Source organism: Mus caroli, unplaced genomic scaffold, assembly GCF_978045245.1.
Source record: "Mus caroli unplaced genomic scaffold, Mus_caroli_1 scaffold_12, whole genome shotgun sequence".
NCBI classification, from domain to species: Eukaryota; Metazoa; Chordata; class Mammalia; order Rodentia; family Muridae; genus Mus; species Mus caroli.
Window position 1 is genome coordinate 44918036 of NW_028227267.1, and position 26937 is coordinate 44944972.

At 38.6% G+C, this 26937-nt stretch overlaps 2 protein-coding genes across 3 annotated transcripts in view; one reads left to right on the forward strand and one right to left on the reverse strand.

Moving 5' to 3' along the window:
* Nucleotides 1-6039, forward strand: part of Ero1a (endoplasmic reticulum oxidoreductase 1 alpha) — a 40252-nt gene extending 34213 nt beyond the window's left edge. Inside the window, exons 14-16 of the mRNA XM_085828609.1 lie at nt 1300-1386; nt 1495-1628; nt 3027-6039. Of these exons, the coding sequence (XP_085684735.1) occupies nt 1300-1386; nt 1495-1628; nt 3027-3087 (282 nt within the window). The 3' untranslated portion in view covers nt 3088-6039. The remainder of the gene's footprint in view (nt 1-1299; nt 1387-1494; nt 1629-3026) is intronic.
* Nucleotides 6040-6399: 360 nt separating this feature from the next.
* Nucleotides 6400-26937, reverse strand: part of Gpr137c (G protein-coupled receptor 137C) — a 65942-nt gene continuing 45404 nt past the window's right edge. The window contains exons 4-8 of one of the 2 annotated variants that reach the window (XR_015044645.1): nt 11552-11701; nt 10317-10442; nt 10048-10166; nt 8102-9199; nt 6400-7034 (exon numbers count right to left, since the gene is read on the reverse strand). Coding sequence is in view for 1 of the 2 variants with exons in the window: in XM_021181561.3 (XP_021037220.1) it covers nt 9022-9199; nt 10048-10166; nt 10317-10442; nt 11552-11701 (573 nt within the window). In the remaining variant the exon portion in view is untranslated. Of the gene's footprint in view, nt 9200-10047; nt 10167-10316; nt 10443-11551; nt 11702-26937 lie in introns of both variants that reach the window. The other variant, XM_021181561.3, reaches the window with a different exon arrangement.

The following is a 26937-nucleotide window of genomic DNA, read 5'->3' on the forward strand; positions in this document are numbered from 1 at the left end:
CCACATCACCAACCTCTGACTTACCCACATGCATGCATAAACACACATACACAAACACACAACATGCATACATACATGGCAGGTGTGTGTGTGTGAATAAAGTCTAACTTAAAAAACGTTTAAAAACGACTCATAGCTTGAGATTTCACTTTTTTTTTTTAAAGATTTATTTATTTATTATATGTAAGTACACTGTAGCTGTCCTCAGATACTCCAGAAGAGGGCATCAGATTTCGTTACAGATGGTTGTGAGCCACCATGTGGTTGCTGGGATTTGAACTCGGGACCTTTGGAAACGCAGTCGGCGCTCTTAACCACTGAGCCATCTCGCCAGCCCGAGATTTCACTTTTAAGACCAGGAGTCACTTGAAGGGTCCGTTACTGATTTTGACACAAGTGGTATGCTTGACTCCTTTTGCTTCATTCCGTAAGAACAGACACTACTTTTAGACGATTGTATGCAAGCTGCTCTGTTATAAACAATATAATGCTCTGGTGTCAATAAACACACACACACACACACACACACACATACGTATTAAATGAATAAAAATATAAATTGAACAACATTCCAAATCCAGCATAGTAGTAGAAGACAGGCACAGAAGTGGGGGATGATACCTAGGGAGTTTGAATTATATTTGTAATGATTTTTAAAAAAAAAAATTGGTAGTGCATACATGGCTATTAATTTTGTTTGTGTATGTATGTGTGTATTTATATTTAATACATATATATAATAGTAATATATATTAGTAGTAAATATATATTAGATAATATATATAATAAATATAAATTATATATTAGTAGCAAAAATAAAATTATGTATTACTACTGATGTCAATAATATCAGTAGCAAAGAAAATCTCGTGTTTTTCTGAAGTCCAGGAAAGGAGAGCTATAATTTAACTTTATCAAAGGTCGCCCTCCTCCATCCTCCCTCCCTCCCTTTACCTTTTGGGTGATATCCTTTTATTTCACAACTGCCAGTATACAACTAAATAACTTATATTTCTTTTCAGCCGGTATGGATTTGGAGTTAGGCAGAGCTGGTTTCAAAAAGTACATACAGGTCACTAGGAGTGTGAATTAGGCCTGCTAACTCATGTTTCTGCAGCTTTTAAAGGACTTCATGAGGGGTGGATTGTATGTAGTTTTGGATCTCTGCGGAGGATTAAATGGAATGATGGGAGGGAGGGGAGTTCTCCTAGGTAGCCGATGCTCTGGTGCCCTGTGGTGCACTGTTCGAGGAAAGCACTGGGAACCGGTTCTTACAAGATTTCGTTACTTTGTTTGTAGGAGGACTTCCGGCTACACTTTAGGAACATTTCAAGAATCATGGACTGTGTTGGCTGCTTCAAGTGCCGCCTGTGGGGCAAGCTTCAGGTGAGCCTTGGTCTGGCTCCATACTCATCCTTTGGTGAGCCGTGCTCTGGCTCCGTACTTGTCCTTGGGCGAGCCGCTTCCACATCTGTCCTTTTATTTCTGTTTTAGACGCAGGGGCTGGGCACTGCTCTGAAGATCTTGTTTTCCGAAAAACTGATCGCAAATATGCCGGAAAGCGGACCAAGTTATGAATTCCAGCTAACCAGACAAGAAATAGTATCACTGTTTAATGCATTTGGAAGGTTAGTTTTGATGTCCTGAAACTGCTTCTGCTAGCCATGGTAGTCTGATATCATGTGTTCATTTTTAGAGGAAACCAGAAATGTTCTACTCAGTGAGACTGCCTTGTTATAGCATCATATGATCTGATGAAATACCTCAAGAATGCACACACATGTATTTCCTACTTGATTATTTCCATCTATTGATTTTTATATTCATGTTTACTTTTCTGTCAGATTTTGAGTACCATTACATTTGTATATTTTATTGTAATTATTTTGTATATTCATACATATATACATCCATACATGCTTTTTGTTTTGTTTTGAGATGAGGTCTCACTATGTAGCCCTGGCTGGCCTGGAAGTCACTCTGTAGACCAGGCTGGCCTCATGCTGAGATCTGCTGGCCTCTGCCTTCCTACTGGGATTAAAGCATGTACATCCAGCCCAGCTAATTGTGATTATTTAAAAGCATTTCTTTTTCCTTTTTATCTGCTATGTGCGCTGATGAAGCAAGCACTATTGTTGCTACCTTTAAAGATTATGGAAAATCACAAGTATTTCTATGAACTCATACAAAAAGATGAGTAATTCTTACAAATTATTTTTTTCTATTGAAACTGAGTTAAAGGGAGAGATAAGGAAGACACATCAACAGTTTTAGGTGTAGACGGCTTTTCCTTCTGCGCATGGTGATTCTGAGACGACGGCCCCTTCCCCTCAGTGCCGCCACTGAGCCCTCACGTTGGGCAGCTCTCACTCAAAAACACTATCAGACATTCTGAGATTGAAATAACTGGGCTTAGAATTTATTTCCCTAGTACCCAGGAGCTTTACTGCTACAATAAACTGTGTATTCCGCGTTTATCATACTGGAGTGCAGAGCTGAAGGCAAGGCGCATGCAGGGATACAGTAGAGAACAGACATCACTATCTATAGCTTTGACCTTTGTACATTTAGTACTAAAGAAAGGTATGCTACTTGTTGTGCTCTTATACTGGATAGCTAAATGCTTATTTTAATATTTTTACATTTCTGTCTTTTGTATTATGTATATAATACAAATAACAAGTACATTATGAGTACCTAAAATATATAAATGTTCTGATGCTGTTATATATTTTATACTAAATATTGATGTGCTTTAAATACCTCAGCATAGCCCTGGATATTTAAAATACACATTTATATACATATATATTTTTAATACTTGAAAATTAGAAGTTAGCTTGTGTTGGACAATATTATCTTAGGTTCTCCTTGCCAGATTAAAAACTAAAGGATATAAGTAGTTTTATGTACCTTTCAATTTATTGAAATAAACTACTTTAAAATTTTTATATACTCTAAAAATGCAGAATGATGAATAGAATTTATGAAAGGCAGTTTTTACACGAAATGTTTCTTGGTTACAGGATTTCCACAAGTGTGAGAGAATTAGAGAACTTCAGGCACCTGTTGCAGAACGTTCACTGAGGAGGACGGGTGGAGCGAGCCTGTTTCTGCACAGGGGAATTGCAGGGCAGAGGCTCTCTGAGCACCGCGGTTGCAGTGACTGTCCTAAGCCAAACGTTTGTTTATATAAAGCTGCTTTTGTAAAAGAAGGGATACATTGTCCTAAGTAAATGACATTTTTAAAAATCGTGTTCATGTTTAATATTATTGTGAATAAAAGTAGTATTTTGGTAATATACAAATTTTAATACTAAGCAAAAGTAAGGTCATTAAACTCCCTTATGATAAAGCTAGGTAAATACTGCCTTAGGCTCTCAAACTAGAGTTGAATTTAAGAAGGTAATGAAAGCCAAGCTAAGGTACCTGTGACAAATGTTTGATAATAAAATACTAAGAGGCTCAGCAGTAAACCATGGTTATCAGCCTCAGACACCAATGCTTTTTCATTTGCCTCGTATACAAAGAAAATACAGACTGCCCAGTTAGATTTAAGTTTTAGAAAAGCAACCAGTTTTCCTTTCAATGTTAAGTATGTTGAAGTTTATTATTAGAGCCTATTTATACTACAAGTTATTTGCTCAAAGTTCAAGTTTAACTGGGAGCCCTGTGTTTTCCTGGCAACCTTAAAATACACTGGTATGAAACATTCCTTTTAGAGTTAAATAGCTATTTTGATTGTGCTGTTTTGGTATGTTGGGAAGTAGAACAATTCAAAGGCACAGGAGATTTCTAAACATTGTAGAAAGATAAATAGATTATATATTTATTCTCATAATAGTTCCCCAATAGAATTTTGGGGAAAATTTTATTTTTATATAATTTCATATTTACAGAAAAGTTTCAAAAACAGTTAAAAAAACAAACAAACAAACTGGTTTTACTCAGATTCATGGATTGTTCACATGTGTTTTAACCCCTCACCCCAGCTCACAGTGGTGATTGAGCCCAGGACCTCAGTCATGCTGGGCTAGCCCTGCATTCATGAGCTGTGTCCTCAGGCCTTGCTTAAGCTCCTACATAGACATAGATACCCTGCTTTTTATTTAAGGGTTTGAGTCATGGGCATCATGATTTAACCCAAAATACTTCAGTGTGATGGCCAATAATTTCCTAAAAACTATTTTTTTGTTTTCTTTTTAAAGGAATAACCAAACCTTACAGATCTGAGCTGAACTACTTACTATAAGCCTTAAAACAAGGAGACATCCCACATCCCAGCCACCTGACGTTTGAATTTGGTTGCCTTTTTCGACCTGTGTAGTCACAGGCTATACAACTCATGTTTTTACGCATGAAACTCTTTTCTTTTTCTCCACAGGATGGAGCTGTAACGTAGATAGGATGGATTGTTAGTAGAAGTTCTACACTGAGAGCAGTATTTGAAGTGGCTTAAGAATTTACATCACATGGCAATTATAAATGGTATATACCTCAAAATTATGCCCCCTTGAGGTCACATCTAATGTCTTGAGCAGTTAGGACTGGTTGAGATGTCACATAAGCAGGACTTACATATGTAATGGCTAGGAATGTCACTTTACACTGCTGTGCATTTTGTCTGTCTCTAAGACTTGGTCTAGTGCCAGGCATACAGTTGGTGTCTAATATTTGTTGATGGAAAGTATATGTGTTTAGTATACTTTAAGTGATGGTGATGTAGCTTGTTTAATAATGTATCCTATTTCCCCCTCCCTCTCACTTTTTCTTTTGGATCTCATAATAAAAGACATCAGCCCACTAATTAGGTCAGTTTTCTTGGGGACTTAAAAGAACTAAATGATCACCACACACAAGCCAGCCCTTTTGAAACCCTCACTGCTTTCACGTGCTTTTCCCACTTGATTGGCTCTGTCCCTCCAAGTGAGGTCTAATACCTAATTCTAAGTTTATAGTGAACAAGCAGTTTAATTTTTAAGAAATTTTAACTTTTCCTGTACATGACACAATTGACCATCCCTTCCCTGAAGTCCCTATTCCTTTGTGTCCTTGTGTTTGGATTACTCCTGGGTATCTTTCTTCTGGTCTCTTCATTTAACCTAAGTATCATTCCTCAGACTTTTTGCTCTAAGTCACTGGGCCATACTTTTGAGTAATTTCAATGCAGTAATCTCATTTTGGCTTCTCAGTCTGTCTCTCTGCTGTGCTCACTTGGCTGCCCGTTGTCGATTCTGCATCTTCAAGGACTCAGTCACCACAAACCTACTCTATGTTTGTGTTCCTTACTTGGTTAATTTCAGAGCCATTGCACCGTTCAAGGCTTTATAGTTCGTTCCTGTATCATCCACCTGACTATTGGTGTCTTAAGCTCTGCCAATTTTCTCTCAACATTTCTATCAGTGTTTTTCAGTTTTTATTACGATCACCAAAGGATTACCTGTCTTTTCCCATCTCTCTGTTGGCTCACATCACCAGATTGGGCTTTCTAGAAGCCTTCAGCCTAATTAATTCCTGCTGGCAAGTTTATGAGCTTTTTGGTGAGAGTCTCTGCTTGATATCCAAGACCCTCCTCTTGTGTTTGCCACTGTTCTGATTAGAGTGTTAAAAAGCTTTCCAAAAGTCCAGAGTTGTCAGCCTTCCAAACCTTTGCAGACACAGTATTTGCATTGAGAGCCCTAGGCTTCCTTCTCATCTGGGAAATCCCATGCATTTTTGAAATTCTGTGAAATTACCCATGTCCCCTTCCTATGGTTACCACTGTAACTGCAACCTACCTCTACTGAATCACTTATTGTACTGTATATTTTATTTTATGAAGTGTCCTTTACTAGAATGTGAGCTCCTTCGGGGCAGGAAAAGAAACCATTCATTTTGGCACCTCTATAGCATAATGTTTGGCACATGAGCATTTAATAAAAGTTTGTTGAATAAATGGCTTCACATGACAGCTGTTCTGACTGCAGGTACCTTCACTGCCTTTGCTGCACAATGAGGATCTGGGCGTGGGGGGCAATAAAGATGAAAATAATTGAAAAATCTTTGGTCTCTGGTCAGTTACAAGTGGGTTCTACTTTGGGATGAACCAATACCACAGGGGTTTCTCGATGAAAGGGTAGCTAGGATTGTAGATTAGACAAACTTAAAGATTCTCAGGAGGAGGGAGATGTTATAAATCACTTGAGGGTTTTTCTTAGTTTAATGTTTGAGTAAGTGTTTGCCTCATAACACTGCCTTTAAGAACATGGTGCTTTATTTCAAACCGGCTATAATGTGTTACAGTCTAGGTTGAATGCATTATTCATTAATTCATTTGTAATGAGATTTTTGAAAAAATTGAATGGATTCCATTAAGGGACATTAAGAAAACACACCTTCAAATGAAAGCATTCTGTAACAGTAGCATTTTATTATAATTTAGTGAAACAAAGAAGTACATTCATTGGCCACAGCTATACTTTTGTAACCAGTTTGAAACTGACTGTATAGCTGAGAAACACTGTTAAACAATAAAAAGGCAAATTACGAATAAAAAAAAGCCACTTTAGCTATAAATTACATTGTCCACAAAACTACAATCAGCTACAATAAGTGGTAAGAGTTTCAAAATTAATAGCAACCCTAATAAAATGATAAATATTGCTAATCACTGTAGAATTATACACTTAAGCAATGAAATTCGATTTTCTAGTTTATGACTGAGGAAGGGCTGGAATTGTCATGTGCTTCAGTGCAGGTGGACAGGGAACTATAGCCCTTTGACTTGATAAACAGCTCCTTCTGAGACCAAACTTAAAGTGCTGCTAGTGCTTCTGAAACTTTAAGCAAACACGGGGGCAGATTTCTTTGGTGATGTATTCTGAGATGTATGTGAGACAAATGTTAAGAATTTAGGTACTTTATAGGCCAGGTGTGGTGGCACAAACCTTTAATCCTCCCACTCAGGAGGCAGAGACAAGAGAATCTCTGTGAGTTCCAGACCAGCCTGGTCTACATAGCAAGTTCCAGAACAGCCAGGGTTACATACAGACATCCTGTTTAAAAAAAAAAAAAAACAGTGATAAATTTGATGAATTGACAAATCTTAAATTCAGTATAGTCAACCAGTGCGCTAAAAGAACTGAAACACTATCTGAAGTGTTTAAGTAATCCTTGTTTACTTTGTCAAACAGGAGGTTTGTATATAGAAGCTTAGCTAGAAAAAACCTTGAACCCAGAGATTAACAAAGACAATAGAGTTAGATACCTAATATTAAACAACTGGCATTCTGAGAAACTGAATAACTGAAACCCATGGTGGTAGACTATGTCGTTAGGTTGTATCTTAGTACCAAGGCTAACTTCTGTACTATAAAAGTTTAAATGATTTGTTACAATAAGAACTTATAAACAAATGCCATGTATATTAATTATGCTTCTGATTGAATTTAAAATCTGTTGCTCATAAAAAGAAGAAAAGTATTTGGCTTTGTACCATCTCAGAAGATGGGAAGGATTAACAATGTGTTCACATATTCTTTTGTGAAGTTGCTGCATTAGTCATCAAAAAGCTGAAAGATATTTTAGGTCTGAGTACAAATAAGACAGTTTCTAGTCACAGTAGACAGGAGAGGGCAGCTGTGTTCGTCCCAGTTCCAAAGCAGTTGGTAGATCCTATGTGGGGCCATGTTTACCTGTGTGACAACCTCCTATAAACAGCCTGTCCCCTCGGAATCTGAGGTATTCAGCATCTACTTTCCATATAGACACCGGTAGAAAGTACATTTTAAAATTTTGTGTTGTTTGGGCCTACTACTGTGTGTGTGTTATGTTTGTGTGTCCACATGAACACAAGGGTGCACGTAAGCGTGCACAGGCACACGGCTTACAATATCATATTTAAGATAGTTTTAATGAAATCCTAAAATATTCCAATGTTGTTAATCTCTTAACATTTCTCCTGTTTGCTTGTTAATTCCATGCTGGAATTGATTGGAATTAATTTAATTTGGCTTAGGCCATATCCAAAGTATAAAATGTGAAAATAAAGGCGGGATTTTACATACATCTTGTAGAGTATTGCACTTTAGCTCACTGTGAGATGTCTCATGATTTAATTTACCTGAGGACAGTCTTGCCTCGGACGGTAGGATGAGCCCCATCTCCTTTCAGATAAATTGATGCTTTTTGAAAGTATAACTGTTTTTAACTTATCACTTCTTTTTTTCAATGAAGAATCTCTCAATGCCTCTGTAAACTTGTTTTGTCCCAAGACATTCTACTGAAGCCCCCTATGCAAAGGTCACTATTGCTTCTGGAAGAGTCATGCTTAAACTTCTACTTAGTCACAAGATAGCCACTTGACCAGCCCTCTTCAAAGCCACACAGTCTCCACTGGCTTACTGTTCCTTTTAAGAAACCCCTCTGGCTTTCCAAAGAACACTGCCAGCCAGCAGCACCATAAAGGATTTCTACTATCACTTGTTTAAAATAATGGAGTAATTTCAATTGACATTTTTCAAAGCATGCTTTAAAAAACTGTCTTAAGTGTTACGTATTTTTAGATTAAAAAAAAAAAGAAGAATGCATTTTTAAGCCTCAATTCTGTGCACTGATCACACTTTAAAGCTGTCACTGGGTAAGGTTGAGTACACCATCGGGCTTCTAGGTTTTGATTTTTGTGGAAAACTGCCTCCTGATTTAGTGTACAATGATATTCTGGTGTGAATCCTCGAGTGTGGCTTTGGGTATGACGGAGTAGTCTTTCCAAACATAGGTAAAAGTGCAAATATGCAAATGTGCGCTCGATGTTCCAAAGTTAGGAGGTTCTGAGGTCATCAAATACCTTAGCGTCTAATCAACTCCAGACTTCACGTTTCACTATGCAGAGGTCAAAACACGGAGAACCATGAAACAGCTATATTTCCAGACTTTTGTTAGTTGCAATAGATGGTGCAGTGTTGATGCAGATGGTTGTAAAGATGTTGAATACACATACACATTCATGAAAAACAGTTTGAGACTTCAGCCGTAGGGAAGCCATCAGTTCTGTGGAGTTACGTATAAGCTATGGTGATTCCTTATATCTAAATTACTGCACGTGAAGAGCAAAGGAGCAGTGTCTGTCACAGGTCCATTCAGTGGGGGTGTGACCGTGTATGTGCTGCCGCCACACCCAGTCATGGTGCCGTACCAGCCCAAAGTTTGCGAGTTTGATAAACTGCAACAACAACAACAATAAAGCAAATAAGTCACAGGGCAGTGATCAGAAGGTGCCACACTGGCATTAAAAAAAAAACACATTTCCAAAGAAATTCACAACTCAGGAATATATTAAAATAAAATATGCAAAATAATATGACTTTCTACAAAGTTCTACCTAGTATCTTCTAGTATGTTTGATGTGTAAGATGTATCACAAAAACCATATAATTCTCAAGAGTGGCAGAATGTGCCTGACAGTGTTTTATTGTTATTACTGTACTTTGTTCCAGCACGTCTGCATGTACATGTATTTCTTTAGTCCTCAGTACAAGCCATTAGGCAGGCTGAGTTATAATCACTGTCTCACAGATGAGAACCAGGCTAAGCGTCTTGTCTAGTTGGAGCAAGAATTACTGAAAAATGAACCAAGCTGAACGAGTCCTGCTGGTGAGTAATAAGGCTTTCCAATGGTTTTTAAAGTGGAGGGCATAGGAAGACTTGGTTTTTGATCTGGAATTGCACTAGAAATATACAACCAGATACACAGTGCACAGCAATCCTTCCATGCCTGTCAACATGCGTGAGAGTGCGTGCATGCTCTGACTCTGAACCGAGAAGGGGTCCTAAGGTATCACTTTACTCCCAACGATTTTCAAGAAAGGGTAGTAAGCTGGCTTCAGGTCAGCTGACAGTTTTTTATAGAGTGTTCCTACCACAGTTAAGATATAATGTGTTAAGCTACAGTCTTTCATAATCATATGTATTGATATATATTGCCAAATCCCTGGGTCAATGGGAGGGTTAGAAGTCAGAGTTGTTCTTGTCTGTCACTACTAATTCAGCCAAGGGACCAGTTACATCTACCTTCCTTCCCGTGAGCTCCCCAGTCTTGGCAAGTCGTCATCACTGTCATACCGTCTTGGATTGTCGAAAAAGAAAGCCCTGGAGCTGTAGCTGTGGCTGCTTATCATGCCAGCAGGTGCCTGTGGACACAACATTAAAGACTGGGTGAAGGCAGAGACCACAATCTGTGAGTTTTAGCCCCAAACTTTGCTAAAAACAGCAACATATGATAAATATCCCATGCTTTAAAAAAATGAGGTTGAGCCTTGGGGGATATTATGATGTCTTACCAGATTCTGGTTTAATCTCTGTGCCCGGAAAAATAGTACCACTGACCATGCTGGTACATGCTCCCACAGAAAGAGGACCATTCCAAAGACAATGTAGTCTCCTCCATTTCCGTCTTCTCCCTGAGCCTGCCCATAGAGCACAGAGTCATTTTCACATTGGCTTTCTATTATTTACATTACGAGCAATCACATACATCAAGTATCAATGCAAAAGCACTCAACTTTTCTATATTTTGTGATTTCTCATGTAATGATTATTTTTCCCTCAAGGACCATAACAGTACTTTTAATTTTTATTACAACAAGACAAACCTTTTAATGCATTATCTTAGAAAAGTAATTTTAGTTCTTGGATAATGCAGAATGATATCATCTGAGGCACCATAGCCTGAAGAGTGTTAGCTGTAAGTGATTTCTGTTCTAACTGCCCCAAGGACACTGAAGCATTATGACTTAGGCCTGGGGAAAAATGAGGCATGCTAAGTAAATCCTCACAGCTGATTTTTAAAATATGCTATGGGACTACTGTATACACTGAAGTTGTTTCTATTCCACCAGATGCTTGGAGAAGGGAAACAGGAAAAGATGTAAAGAGAATCTGCCACATGGAATCACATGTGAAAAGTCCATCTCTCCTTATCGGATGAATAGTCTCCTAGAGCGCCTTAGATGCAGTGCCAAGTGGAAGTAATACAAAGACAGAACATGAAACTGTCAAACTGCACATTTAGGAGCTCAGAGGGTAAATATGTACAGCTACAATGTTGCGAATTAGGGTAAACCCTTGGACATGCAAAGAACTACTAAGGCTCTTCCCTTTGCAAGGCTGATAGAAACCCACTTTAAAGGAAGTAATTATTTCCATATATAAAACTGAACAAAAGTATTAAGATTTTACGTAGTTCTTTCATCCTCACAGTATTTTAGCTATATTTTCACTGGCTACTGCCAGACAGTTACCTAGAGATATTAAAACGAAATCATTTTAAAAGTTAGTAACTAGGTTTATGAGTTTTCTACGAGGTATCTAGCACTATTTCTTTGATAAAACTTTCTGGAGAGTGATTTCAAGGTGTTACATGCAAATGAGAAATTTTAAACAGTTTTAAACAAGGTCATTGGAAGCCTAGATTGCATACAAGCACGTCTAAGTCAAACACTAAATGTCCTGGCTAAGATTACTTAATTATCAACTGCATTGACTTATAGACTGGTAATATACGTCAGGCACTTACCTTATCTGAAAGATTATCCCAGCCATAATTAAATGGACTCTCTAAGGTCTCCTGTGATATGGTGATCACTACCAGATTATAACAAGCTCTGGAAGAGTAGAGAAGAATGACTACAGAGCCCACGATGACAGTCTGGCACAGAGACATACCCTATAGAAAGGGAAAGCACAGCTGTGATTTCAGCAATGTTTGCCATGGGGAGCGAGCTGTTCAGCACACAGCAGTCACCTCTTGCCAAGTACCTAGCGAGAGGGGTGGACACCTGCTCAAGTAACCTCTTGATTACCCTGCCTGTAGCTCCTGTTCCTAGAATGACATGCTGTGTTTACGTGCTCTTTGCCCACTTGCTAAATGGCAGCTGGAAGATTTTGTTTTACCGAAGTCACCTTATTCCTGTGATAATACACGAGTGGACAAACTGGCCAAAGTTCTGAGCCATATTTGATTATAAACAGTGTAGTCTACTCAGAGTGGAAGGGGAAATAGAAACACTTGCCTATTTGAATACACTTTTTGTTCCCTGATACAAGGCAGGAACAGAAATTCGGTGCCTTGCACGTTTACTCCATTTTATTAGGAAATAGATGCTAGTGCTTTGAGTGATATCATGTTGCTAAAAAATTAAGCCAGGTATTTGACCAAGCTTTCAAATGTCTACACTATGGCTTTTACCATTTCCCAAGAGATAGAAAGTCCTCTATATAACTCCCTGGTTTTCAACCATATTGGATACAAGGAAGTGGATTACAATACTGTTTGCAAGGACTCTCAATCTGAGGTCTTTATTTGAATACAATAGGTTTCCTCTGTAACCCAACCTATTTTTCATGTGGGTTAAAAACATTATCCTAAGAGGTGATGCCATTGTCAGAAATATTGATTCATTTCAAGTAAACGTTCAATATGATAATTTGAAAGTTGTGTTCAGTTGTCACTAGCTTAAGAAACACTTATAGCAGGTAGCACACAAGGTCCAGGGTTGGTAAATGACCTGTAAGTCATGGGGGAGTGCCCCCATGGGAGTACTGTCCTCTGACCTTTGTGATATTCAAGAAGAAAAAACAGTTTATAATTATTTGGCCAGAATTAAACTCCATTTTATATAATAACATTTTGGTAGCCTGTCTCCTGTCATCTGGAGCCATGAAACTCACCCTGCTGTGAGGGTTCCTTCTGCTGTTTGTGCTGGTTCATGATCATACGTACTGCTGAACATCTCTCTAGAACAAGGACTTACAGCAAAGCGGGACACTTATTCATCTGGCCCCAGTAACATGGCACTGTTTCGTGGATTAGGAAGCGAATTAACCTGACGTAGGATCGTTTGCTGCTCTGAACCCTGACTCCATGCAAAATGAGAAGACTCCTCACACAGATGAGCTGCAAGTCCAGCTTTGTGGAGCCTGTCTCAGCACTCCTGCTCTGCAAGCAGAACCCTGCCTGCCTTCTCTGAGTCAGTTAATTTCCTAACTCTTGTGGCATCAGGACACACTTTCTTACATTAAATGTTCCATGTCATAAGAACCGGTGATTTCAACTGCTAGAGGTTATGTCTCAATATTATGCTCAGTTTAAAGGAAGTTTAAATTCACCTTTTCAAAAAAAAGCAGAAGAGAATGATTTTAGTTCAGGTGGAGAAATCACCCAATGGCTACTGGAGTAAAAACCACTGAGTGCAGAATCCAGGGATCCAGCTAGGATGTTAAGGCTAACACTTGTTTCCTTGTTGGATTATCTAATTTTTCTTCTTTGGATCTTAGTGGAAGAACAAAGGTCCACATTTGGATGATTAAGACAGCCTTTGTGACCCTGCTACCAGTGACCAGAGGAGAACACTACTTCTTTAAAGTTGAAGACCGATCGATATTATCTCTGACATCTTCATGTTCTTAAAGTGAGTTATTCTTTGTACATGTTTAATAACTTACTGAGTGTGGTAAGAAAAGAAAGGAGCTCCCTCAAACTTTCAAAATTGTAATGATGGCTATTTTTAAAAATAAAAATTGGAATAGCTAAAAAGAGTTTGTATAATCTAAATACATGCCATATTTTCCAGAAGCACGTATAATATATAAAATCCCTCCTATTATAATTAGGGCATTTACATAAAACTTGTATTCTGTTTTCTCAACGTTTTATCAAGAGTTCAAATATTCCATAAAATCATAGTACTAACACCAATACTGCTTGTTGTATGGAAAAATCCAACTCTACACCTGCAGCCACCCAGTCATGGTTCTTTTGTCTATAGACAAATATCTGATTATAGCATGCTTCCAAATTTACATACTGACATATCTGTTAACTTCTTTTATTTTCACTTTATATTTTAATTATGGTAAGTACATTAAATTTTATTCATATTGTTGGTTCAAATGTATTGATTTCAGAATAGACAACAGTTATTAAAATACTTATTACTAGGACCAGTGAGATGGTACACTAGATAAATGAGCCAGTTACCAATCCCGAAGCCCTAAGTGTGATACACAGGACACCATGTGATAGTTGGAAAGAACTTGTCCTCTGACCTCCATATGTGTGCACATGTGTTCACATAACACACAAAATAAATAAATATAAAAAGTTTTTCATAAAAGGGTAGAGTGGCTCTGGCAGAGCTGAGAATCATTACTGTAACTGACCTCCTCATAGGAATAATGCATGTTAGTGGCATCTGAAAAGAAAGAACTAAAAATAAAGAAAAAGATACTTAGAACGATGTTGGCAGTAGATTTATTCTTTGAACCAACCCAGTACAATTATAACAAAATGTTTATTTCATAGTACATGAATACATTAAGTTTGAAAAACTTAAAAATTAAAATCTTCAGTAATATACATTTTAATTTTTCTGACTCCTCCAAATTAATAAAAACATTAACTTAGAATCAATCCAGAGTTTAAAAATATATGAAAATGTCTCACTATGATTCCTGACTGTTCTTGAACTCTGTGAGCTTCAGTAAAATTCTATCTTAGCCTCCTGAATAGTTGGAACTATTCTGTGACCCGATACTCTGCTCAGATTAGACGTTAAAAGAGTCATATAATTGAGAAGTATGTTAAGTATAAATAAAAAAAAGAATACTGTATGAATTACTCACCAAAGTACAAGGTCACACATGCACACATGCATTTGCGCATGTCCCTTCCCAGAGAGAGAGAGAGAAAGAGAGAGAGAGAGAGAGAGAGAGAGAGAGAGAGAGAGAGAGAGAGAGAGAGAGAAAGAAGAAGAAGAAGAAGAAGAAGAAGAAGAAGAAGAAGAAGAAGAAGAAGAAGAAGAGAGGGAGGGAGGGAGGGGAGAGGGAGAGGGAGAGGGAGAGGGAGAGGGAGAGAGAGAGAGAGAGAGAGAGAGAGAGAGAGAGAGAGCGAGAGAGCGAGAGAGCGCACTTTGTAAAATAAAATGAGTAAAATGGGCTACCTCTGTGTGATGGTTTGTATATTCTTGGGCCAGGGAGTGGCACCATTTGGAGGTGTGGCCTTGTTGGAATATGGGTGACCTGGTTGGAGTAGGTGTGTCACTGTGGGTGTGGGCTTAATATCCTCACCCTAGTTGCCTGGAAGTCAGTCTTCCACTAGTGGCCTTTGAATGAAGATGTAGAACTCTCAGCTCTGCCTACGCCATGCCTGCCTGGATACTGCCATGCTCCCACCTTGATGATAATGGACTGAACCTCTGAACCTGTAAGCCAGCTCCAATTAAATGTTGTTGTTTTATAAGACTTGCCTTGGTTATGGTGTCTGTTCACAGCAGTAAAACCTTAACCAAGACACTCTGCTTAAACCTAAAAATAGTCTAAGGTTGTTTTTAAGGGGGCAATGGGCAAAGAATCAGTAACAATGAGGTAACTCATAAAAACAACTTGGGCTGGTGAGATGGCTCAGGGGGTAAGAGCACCCGACTGCTCTTCCGAAGGTCCAGAGTTCAAATCCCAGCAACCACATGGTGGCTCATAACCATCCGTAACGAGATCTGGCGCCCTCTTCTGGAGTGTCTGAAGACAGCTATAGTGTACTTACATATAATAAATAAATAAATCTTTAAAAAAAAATAAAAACAACGTATAGTCTAGTTATATAAAACAATGGAAGAATAACAGTGACTTAAAAAACAAATAGGATTAAGAACTGGAAAAAGGGTGCAACCACTGTGTAGGCTAAAGTTCTGCCAAGATGTAGGCCATCATCATTGACCCAGAGTTCCCACACAGCCAGTGATCCCCACATAGAAATACTCCCATTTTTGTTTTGCCAACTCAGTTCTGCCTCTTCTAGAGCTTCATGTGAGCAGAATCAAAGAGCATGGACTTGTTTGCAGGTTTCAATCAGCTGATGAGTCTCTATGTCACCAGTGCTTGCCTCTCACCAATTCCGAGGGTGACTAAGTCTTCACAGTTTGCCATGGCTTTTCTTGATTAAGTACCTGAAAGGCCCACTTTCTGGAAAATTCCAGGCAAGCTGAGGCAGTTAATTATATTAACTTCACTGAACAATTACATCAACTTGTTTATGTGATAGCTTGTTCATATGTCTTTTTCTTAATAGGCAGGTTCTGTGAACACTCATAAAATTATTGTGGATATACGCTTTCACGTTTTTGGGCAGATACCCTGGAGTGGAATTTCTGAGTTGTATAGTAGGCAGAGGTTCAGCTGCTTTCAGAAATGATGTCTTCTTTCAAACATGGATGTAGAATTTTTTACATCATTCAAGTCTGAGTTCTAATGGCTTCATGCAGTTGTCCAGTCCTAGATCCCACCTAGGTTGGCAAGGTTTTTACTCCTAGGTTTGCTGGTAGATGTGTAGCGATGTCTTCATTGACTCTGCCTCTCCACGATTACTAATGATCCTGTGCTTTTGTTTTTTTGTCCCTTTATACATTTTGCCAACAATCTATTCAAATCTTTTAACACCTTCCAACTTAGGATGTCTTTAAGAAGTAACTATAGATTTTTATATATGCTGGACACTAGCTCCTTGTTGGATATGTTCATTGTAAGTATTTTTTGAAGACTGTGGTTTGTATTTTCTTACCTTTTGATTATCTTTTTAAGTTTAATTAAATCTAATTTATTGACTTGATTATTCTTTAAAAATTTTTTTTAATGGAATGCTGCTTTAAAGATTTTTATTTAATGTATATGATGAGTACAGTGTAGTTGCACAGATGGTTGTGAGCCTTCATGTGGCATTAGCCCCCGATTTGAAGTATAGTTGGTGAAAAATTTCACCCATTTCTGGGCTGCTGTATGCACTGTTGATAGTTTCCTTTGCTGGCAGAAACTTTTAAATTTCAGTTGTTGACACCTGGGGCTTCTTTTTGTGCTACTGAGATTCTGTTCAGGATGCCCTTTCCTACCACAGTGTCTTCTAAAAAGCAGTCCCCATTTCTCTTGACAGTTTTATCATCTCAGATTTTAAATTATCTTCTTGACAAGATTGAATCTGTATTCATTCTTCTGTGGATGGACATGCAGTTTTGCCAGCACCATTTATTGAATGGGTTATCTTTTACACTGCATGTTATTACCTCATTTGTCAAAAATTAGATGGCCACAGCTTTGTTATTCTATTTCCATGTTGTCAATTCTGTTCTGTTATTCTACTTGTTTATTCTTAGGCTAGTAGCACATTCTTAATTACTGTAGCTTTTTGAATAAGTTTCACAGCCATAAATCATAAATCGTCTTCCTTTTTGGTGTTACTTTCTACACCATTAAATACAGTAGCTATTAGATACACATGAGTATTTAAGTTTACATGAAATGGTCTTGTCTCCACTAGTAAGTGCTCATCAGTCATCTATGGTCATGAACCATAATGAACACTACAACTGCAGGAAACTTTCATTGTCCCCACCCCAAAATTATAGGCCCATCCACTATTTTATGTATTTAGGTTCTTTGCTTTTTCACACAAATTTTGAGACCAAATTAATTTAAAAAATTATAAGCCCAGGATGTCTGCTCCAACCTGAGACACTCAAGTGAGATCTCTATGCCTAACCCTCTTACCCCAACTTGACTCCAGCAAGCCCAACAGCTTTGAACTCTGCCCTACCCTACTGGAGCTCCATCTTTCTTCTAGTACACACCTCCACTTGCAATCTATGATCAGCACAGTGCTCCCCACCCCATAGCTCTGCCTGCCTCCCAGGAAGCCTGCTCAACCTGGGACACCCAGGGACTACCAGTCCAGCAAACACTGGAGACAACAAGATGGCAAAAGGCAAGCACAAGAACATAATTGACAGAAGCTAATGCAATTGCTACCATCAGAGTCCAACTCACCTAGTACATTAAGCGCTGGATATCCTAATAAACCTAAAGAGTAAGACTGTGACCTTAAATCTCATCTCATGAAGATGATAGAGTCCTTTAAAGAGGATAAAAATAAATCTCTTAAATCAAACCAAAAGAACAAAATGGTCCAAGACCTAAAAATGGAAACAGAAGCAATAAAGAAATACAAATGGAGGCCACACTTGAGATGGAAATAGAATAGGAAAGAGAAAATAAAATAATTACCAAGGAAATGGAGCCAATGTAAATGTCCATCTGCAAGCATCACCAAGAGAATACAAGAGATAGAAGAGAGAATCTCAGGCATAAAAGATACCATAGACAGAAGTGGATGCTCAAAATCATCCATTGGACAGAGTACAAGGTCCCCAATGAAGGAGCTAGAGAAAGTACCCAAGGAGCTGAGGGGTCTGAAGCACAATAGGAGGAACATCAATATGAACTAACCAGTATCCCCACAGCTCCTTGAAACTAAACCACAAATCAAAGAAAGTACATGGTGGGACATGTGGCTCTAGCTGTATATGTAGCTGAGGATGGCTTAGTCGGTCATGGGAGGAGAGGTCCTAGGTCCTGTAAAGGTTCTATGCCCCAGTATAGGGGAATGCCAGGACTGGAAATGGGAGTGAGTGGGTTGGGGAGCAGGGGAAGTGGGGAGGGGATAAGGTTTTTTTTTGGAAGGGAAACTAGGAAAGGGGATAACATTTGAAATGTAAATAAAGAAAATGTCTAATTAAAAAAAGATACCATAGAAGAAATTGATAGATCAGTCAAAAAATGCCAAATATAAAAAAGTTTCTAACTCAAAACATCCAGGAAATTTGAGGCACTATGAAAAGACCAGACATAAGAATAATAGGAATAGAAGAGGGTGAAGACTCCCAGTCCTAAGAGGACAGAAAATATATCTTCAATAAAATCATAGAAGAAAACTTTCCTAACCTAAAGAAATGGCTATAAATGCACAAGAAGCTAACAGAACACCAAATAGACAGGACCAGAAAAGAAAGTCCTCCTACTACATAATAGTCAAATCACCATTATTTTACAGAACAAAGAAAGAATATTAAAAGTGGGAAGGGAAAAAGGCCAAGTAAAATATAAGGGCAGACCTATGAGAACTATACCTGACTTCTCAACAAGAACTCTAAGATTCTGGACAGATGTCTTGTAGATCCTAAGAGACCACAGATGCCAGATCAGACTACTATACCCAGCAAAACTCTAAAATTACCACAGATGGAGAAACCAAGATATTCCATGACAAAACCAAATTTACTAATCTTTTACAAATTTACATCTTTTTACTAATTCAGCCCTAAGGAGGATACCTGAAGGAAAATTCCAACACAAGGAGGTAACTACACCCAAGAAAACATGAGAAATTAATCATCTCACAGCAAAATCAAAAGAAGACACACACACACACACACACATACAGTACCACCACCAATATCAAAATAACAGGAACTAAGAATCATTGGCTATTGATATTTATCAACATCAATGGACTCAATTCACCAATAAAAAGACACAGGCTAACAGATTGGATACATAAATAGAATCCACCATTCTGCTGCATACAAGAAACACACTTCAACAACAAAGACAGACACTATCTCAGAATAAAGGAGTAGGAAAAGTTTTCTAAGCAAACAGTCCCAAGAAACAAGCTGGGGTAGTCATTCTAATATCTAATAAAATAAACTTTTAACAAAAAGTAATTAAAAGAGATGGGAAGCACACTTCATATTCATCAAAGGAAAAACCCATCAAGATTGCATCTCAATTCTGAACATCTATGCCCCAAATGGAAGGGAAACCACATTCATTAAAGAAACTTTACTAAAGCTCAAATCACACATTGAGATCCCCACAATAGTAGTGGGACTTCAACATCCCACTTTCACCAATGAACAGGTAATGGGAACAGAAACTAAACAGAGAAACAGTGAAACTAACAGATGTTATGAACCCAATGGTTCTAACAGATATCTACAGAATCTTTTACCCCCAAACAAAAGAATATACCTTCTTTTCAGCACCTCAAAGGACCTTCTCCAAAACTGAATATATAATCAGGCATAAAGCAAGCCTCAAAAGATATAAGAAGATTGAAATAATCCCTTGCATTTTATCAGATCACCATAGATCAAGACTGGACTTGAACAACAACAGAAACAACAGAAAGTCCACATACTCATGGAAACGGAACATCTTTCTACTCAGTGATCACTTGGTTAGGGAAGAAATAAAGAAATTAAAGATTTTCTAGAAGCCAGTAAAAATGAATACACAACATACCCAAACTTACAGAACACATTGAAAGCAGTTCTGAGAGGAAAATTCATAGCACTATGTGCCTTCATAAAGAAATTAGAGAGCAATTTAACAGCACACCTGAAAGCTCTAGAATAAAAAGCAGCAAACACACCCAAGAGGAGTAGATGGCAGGAAATAGTCAAACTCAGGACTGAAATCAATCAATTAGAAACAAAGAGAATACAAAGAATCAACAAAACTAAGAGGTGGTTCTTTGAGAAAATCAACAAGATAGGCAAATCCTTAGCCAAACTAACTAAATGGCACAATGTTAGTATCCAATTGAGCAAAATTACAAGTGAAAAGAGACAACAAAAACTGAGGAAACTCAAAAATTATTAGGTCTAACTTAAAAGCCTGTACTCCACAAAACCTGAAAATCTAAACGAAATGGATGATTTTCTAGACAGATACCACTTACCAAAGTTAGATCAAGATCAGGTAAACTATCAAAACAGTCCCATGTACCCTAAAGACATAGAAGCAGCCATTAAAAGTCTCCCAGCCAAGAAAAGCCCAGGGCCAGATGGTTTTAGTTCAAAATTCTACTGGAATTTCAAAGAAGAGCTAATACCAATACTTTTCAAATTATTCCACAAAATAGAAACAGAAGGAACATTACCTAATTCATTGTATGAGGACATAGCCATCCTGACACCTAAACCGCACAAAGATTTAACAAAGGAAGAGAACTTCAGACCAATTTTGCTTATGAACATCAGTGCAAAAATACCCAATAAAATTCTTGCAAACCAAATCCAAGAACACCTCAAAAACATCATTCACACATAGACAAAGTTTGGAGCTATGATGAAAGGATGGACCATCTAGAGACTGCCATATCCAGGGATCCATCCCATAATCAGCTTCCAAACGCTGACACCATTGCATACACTAGCAAGATTTTGCTGCAAGGACCCAGATATAGCTGTCTCTTGTGAGACTATGCCGGGGCCTAGCAAACACAGAAGTGGATGCTCACAGTCAGCTATTGGATGTATCACAGGACCCCCAATGGAGGAGCTAGAGAAAGTACCCAAGGAGCTAAAGAGATCAGCAACCCTATAGGTGGAACATTATGAACTAACCAGTACCCCGGAGCTCTTGACTCTAGCTGCATATGTATCAAAAGATGGCCTTGTCGGCCCTTTATACATTTTGCCAACAATCTATTCAAATCTTTTAACACCTTCCAACTTAGGATGTCTTTAAAAAGTAACTATAGATTTTTATATATGCTGGACACTAGCTCCTTGTTGGATATGTGCATTGTAAGTATTTCTTGAAGCCTCACTGAAAAGAGAGGCCCAATGGACTTGCAAACTTTATATGCCCCAGTACAGGGGAATGCCAGGGCCAAAAAGTGGGAGTGGGTGGCTGGGAGGGTATGGGGGACTTTTGGGATAGCATTGGAAATGTAAATGAGGAAAATACCTAATTAAAAAAAATATAAAAAGAAAGTGGCCATCTTACCAAAAGCAATCTACAGATTCAATGCAATTCCCATCACAATTCCAACACAATTTTTTTTTTTTTTTTTTACCTTGAAAGAGTAATTCTCAGGCTGGTGAGATGGCTCAGTGGGTAAGAGCACCCGACTGCTCTTCTGAAGGTCTAGAGTTCAAATCCCAGCAACCACATGGTGGTTCACAACCATCCATAATGAGATCTGACTCCCTCTTCTGGAGTGTCTGAAGACAGCTACAGTGTACTTACATATAATAAATAAATCTTTTAAAAAAAAGAGTAATTCTCAACTTTATGGAAAAACAAACAAACAGAAATCCAGGATAGCTAAAACAATCCTGCACAATAAAGAACTTCTGGAGGAATCACTACCCTTAATCTCAAGCTGTATTACAAGTGCAATAATAATAAAAACCACATGCTTTTGGTACCTAAATAGACAGGTCGATGAATGGATTCAAATTGAAAACCCAGAATAAATCCACATACCTATGGATGCTTGATTTTTGACAAAGAAACCAAAACCATACAGTGAAAAAAAGAAAGCATCTTCAACAAATGGTGCTAGTCTAATGGGATGTCTACATATAGAAGAATTCAAATAGATCCGTATTTATTACCCTGCACAAAACTCAAGTCCAACTGGATCAATGAACTCAACATAAAACCAGATACACTAAATCTAATAGAAAAGAAATTGGGAAATAGCCTTGAACGTATTGGTACAGGGGACAATTTCCTGAACAGAACACCAATGGCTCAGGCTCTAAGATAAACAATTGACAAACAAAACCTCATGAAACTGAAAAGCTTCTGTAAGGCAAAGGACACTGTCAATAGGACAAAACAGCAGCCTCCAAATTGGGAAATCACTAACCCTACATCTTATAGAGGGCTAATATCCAAAATATATAAAGAACTCAAGAAGTTAAGACTCCAAAAAACCAAATAACCCAATTAAAAATGGGATACAGGGCTAAACAGAGAATTCTCAACAGGAAAATCGCAAATGGCTGAAAATCACTTAAAGAAATCTTCAACATCTGTTGTAGTCACCAGAGAAATGCAAATCAAAATGACCACGAGATTCCACCTTACACCACTCAGAATGGCTAAGATCAAAAACTCAGGTGACAGCACATGTCAGAGAGGATGTGGAAAAGAGGAACACTCCTCCATTGCTGGTGGAATTGCAAACTTGTACAACTACTCTGGAAATCAATCTGGTGGTTTCTTAGAAAATTGGAAACAGTTCTACCTGAGGACACAACTATACTGCTCCTGGGAATATACCCAAAAGATGTTCCACCATATCACAAGGACAGGTATCCTACTATGTTTATAGTGGCTTTATTTGTAACAGCCAGGAACTGAAAACAACCCAAATGTCCTTCAACCGAAGAATGGATACAGAAAATATGGTTCATTTACAGAATGGAATATTATTCAGCTATTAACAACAAGGACTTCATGAATTTTTGCAGGCAAATGGATGGAACTAGAAAATATTATTCGGAGTGAGGTAACCCAGACCCAAAAGGACATGCATGGTATGTACTTACTGATAAGTGGATTATTAGCCATAAAATACAGGATGCCTATACTATACCCTACAGACCCAAAGAAGTTAAACAAGAAGGAAGGTTCAAGCGAGGATGTTTGAATCTCACTTAGAAAGGGGAAGCCATAGGAGGCAGAGGGAGGGAGGGAACTGAGTGGGAGAGAAGGGGGAGAGGAATGTGAGGGCAGGAGCAGATGTGAGGAGAGACCAGATATAGGGCCAAGAGAATGAATGGAAATCTGCAGCTGCAGGGTATAGGGGTAAAGGGATGGTAGGTGAATGGGATGGGGGGTGGTATCTCTAGGACAGCTCAGAGACCTGGGATTGGGAAGCTCCCTGGAGTCAATGTGAGTAACCTTAGCAGAGATGCCTACCTGTGAGGACATGGAACCTCAAGAGGCCACTTCCTGTAGCCAGGCAGGACTCCAGTAAAGGGATAAGGACACCAACTGTACTGGCTGGCTTTGTGTGCCAACTTGACACAGGCTGGAGTTATCACAGAGAAAGGAGCTTCAGTTGGGGAAATGCCTCCATGAGATCCAGCTGTGGGGCACTTTCTGAATTAGTGATCAAGGGGGAAAGGCCCCTTATGGGTGGTACCATCCCTGGGCTGGTAGTCTTGGGTTCTATAAGAGAGCAGGCTGAGCAAGGCAGGGGAAGCAAGCCAGTAAGAAACATCCCTTCATGGCCTCTGCATCAGCTCCTGCTTCCTGGCCTGCTTGAGTTTCACTCCTGACTTCCTTAAGTAATGGACAGCAATGTGGAAGTGTAAGCTGAATAAACCCTTTCCTCCCCAACTTGCTTCTTGGTCATGATGTTTGTGCAGGAATAGAAACCCTAAGACACAAACCCACCCACAAAACTTTCAACCCAAAATCTGTCCTGTCTAAAAGAAATGCAGGGGCAAAGATGGAGCAGAGACTGAAGGAATGGCCAACCAATAACCAGCTCAACTTGAAACCCATCCCATGAGCAAGCGCCAATCCGTGGCATGATTAGTGGTACTCTGTTATGCTTGCAGACAGGAGCATGTTGTTCTCTGAGAGGCTCTACCCATCAGTTGGCTCACACAGATGCAGATACCCACAGCCAAACATTGGATGGAGGTCTGGGACTCTTGTGGAAAACTAGGAGGAAGGATTGAGGGCCCCAAAAGGGATAGGAACTCCACAGGAAGATCAACAGTCAACTAACCTGGAGCTCTGGAACCTCTCAGAGGCTACCTCACATGGCAGATGTGCAGCTCACCCTTTATGTGGGTCCTCCAACAACTGGAGTGGGGGCTGTCTCTAAAGCTGTAGCCTGACTGTGGAATCCATTCCCCAACAGAGCTGCCATGTCTGGCCTCAGTGGGAGAGGATGTGCAGAATCCTGCAGGGTAGGAGTGGCCCCACCCTCTCAGAGGAGAAGGGGATGGAGGATTGGGGAGGGACTCTGTGAGGAGGGAACTGGGAGGGGACAGTGTTTGGGATGTCAATAAATAAATTAACCAAATAAATAAATAAACTCCAAGAAAAATTTAAATGGGAGAAAAGAACTTAATAAAGAGCTCTTAAGAAAAAAATATTACCAAATATTACATGTAGAAATCTGTGCACACTGAAGTATATGACTTAGTAAGTTAATGTCTTGTCCATGTTTAGTTTTAAAGTAAACTTATGGGGAAATGTTTCAGTTAATTAATTGCTTGCTGTGTTCATTATGAGAACAAGAGTTCAATTCCGAGCACCCACTTGAGAATCTGTGCACAGCTGCACTAGGCCTGTAATCCTGTGGCCGCAAAGCTGGAGGCAGAATTCCTGGAGCCTGTGTTACTTTTGCCAGATGGGTGAGTTCCAGGTTCAGCAAGAGACCCTGTCACAAAAAATAAGATGGAGATTTAGTCAAATCTAAGCATGCTCCATATGGTCCTTATCTGTTCATCCTCCAACAGTTACATGGAAGTGAAAGGGGGTCATTGCTATTTACTGGTCATTATGACAATTTCCCCGTGGTGATGGTCACTTAGTTTATATCCTACTTAGGAAACAATATAAAGGATACATCAGGTATCGGGACTACCATATGGAACTCTCACCTGAACACTAAAAATAGTTCAAATGAAAAAAATATAGTTCATAAAAATAAATCAAGCAAATAACACAAGAAGCATGAGTCCCAGTGTAACACAAGAAATAAAAAAATCCAGATAACATAACTCCTCCCAAGATGACCTTTCCCCACAGCAATGACATCTGGTTACCAGTGAATTGGGTGAAAGAACTCAAGATAACAGTTATAGGCAGGTTAAAGACATGAACAGCCTAACAAGGAGAGATATGGACGGAACAGAGCAATCAGCAAAATAGCTGAAGAATATATCGAAGAAAAACCAGTCTAACTCTAGAAATAAACAAAAGCAGCCGCCACCACCACCGAAACAAACTACAGTCAAACCCTGTGAAAAGTCTCAGCAACAGACGGATCAGGGGTAGAACAGTCTCTGAGTCTGCAGACAAGAGGAGGCACCAAGACAATCCAGCAAGGACACAGATAAAACAGTATCAATGAGGTAGCAATTCTGAGAAGTGACAGGGAAAAGAACAAATTTATGGGTTATAGACTCTCTTTCTAATGGCAGAGGAAAAATTTTTAAAAGAATCAGAAGATTCCTCATAGTCAGGAGCAGAGATGCCAACCTACATAGGTGAGATATCAAGGATATCAAGTAGACAAGATGGAAAGAGACTTCCATATTATAATTAAAACATTAAAAATACAGAACAATAAAAAGTATAAGAAAATGGCCTGGGAGAAACAGTCACATGTAAAGGTAGACCTATAACAACATATTATCCAGTAGGATAGATAACCAGATCTTGCAATGGTGTAGTTCACATTCTGAACACTAGCTGCCAACCCAGAATACTACATCCAGCAAAACTATCTAGCAAAGGGAAAGTACGTCCATGATAAAAGCAGACTAAAGGGATTTATGATCACTACGCCTCCCCTCTGTCCCTTACTTTTGAGACAGGATTTCATTATGTAGCCCCGCATAAGGCTGGCCCTGTACTCTAAATATTCCTACTTCAGCCACACAAATATTAGGATTATAGGTTTCTGCCACTACACTTGGATACTTCTATGTAATTCCCAATTTTATATCTTTCATTTCTCTTTCTTGGTATTTGAATACAATTATATTCTCAAAAATCTACCTATATATTTCCTTTATTCTTGGTCTTAGAGACAGAAATTTAATAATTATGTTGGCTATTGATTATAATATTTAAGTAGGATATTGATTGCATGCTTTAAAAATAGATTTCTTTTTAAAAAAAGATTTATTTATTTTACGTATGTAAGTACACAGTTGCTCTCTTCAGACACACCAAAAGAGGGCATCAGATCCCATTACAGATGGTTGTGAGCCACCATGTGGTTGCTGGGAATTGAACTCAGGACCTCTAGAAGAGCAGTCATTATGCTTAACCACTGAGCCCCCAAAATAGATTTCTTTTTTGAAACAGAAGCAATTTCCTCCAGTACTTATTTTTTTATTAGCTATTTTCTTCATTTACATTTCAAATGCTATCCTCTATTACTTATTAACTGAATGTCTTTTAAAATCTTTTAAAATCATGATGGGTGCTGAATTTTGCCAAATACTTTTTCTGAGTCTTCTAAAATGATTATATTGTTTTTCTCCATTGTATGTATGATGCATGCATGCATGTACAATGTGTGTA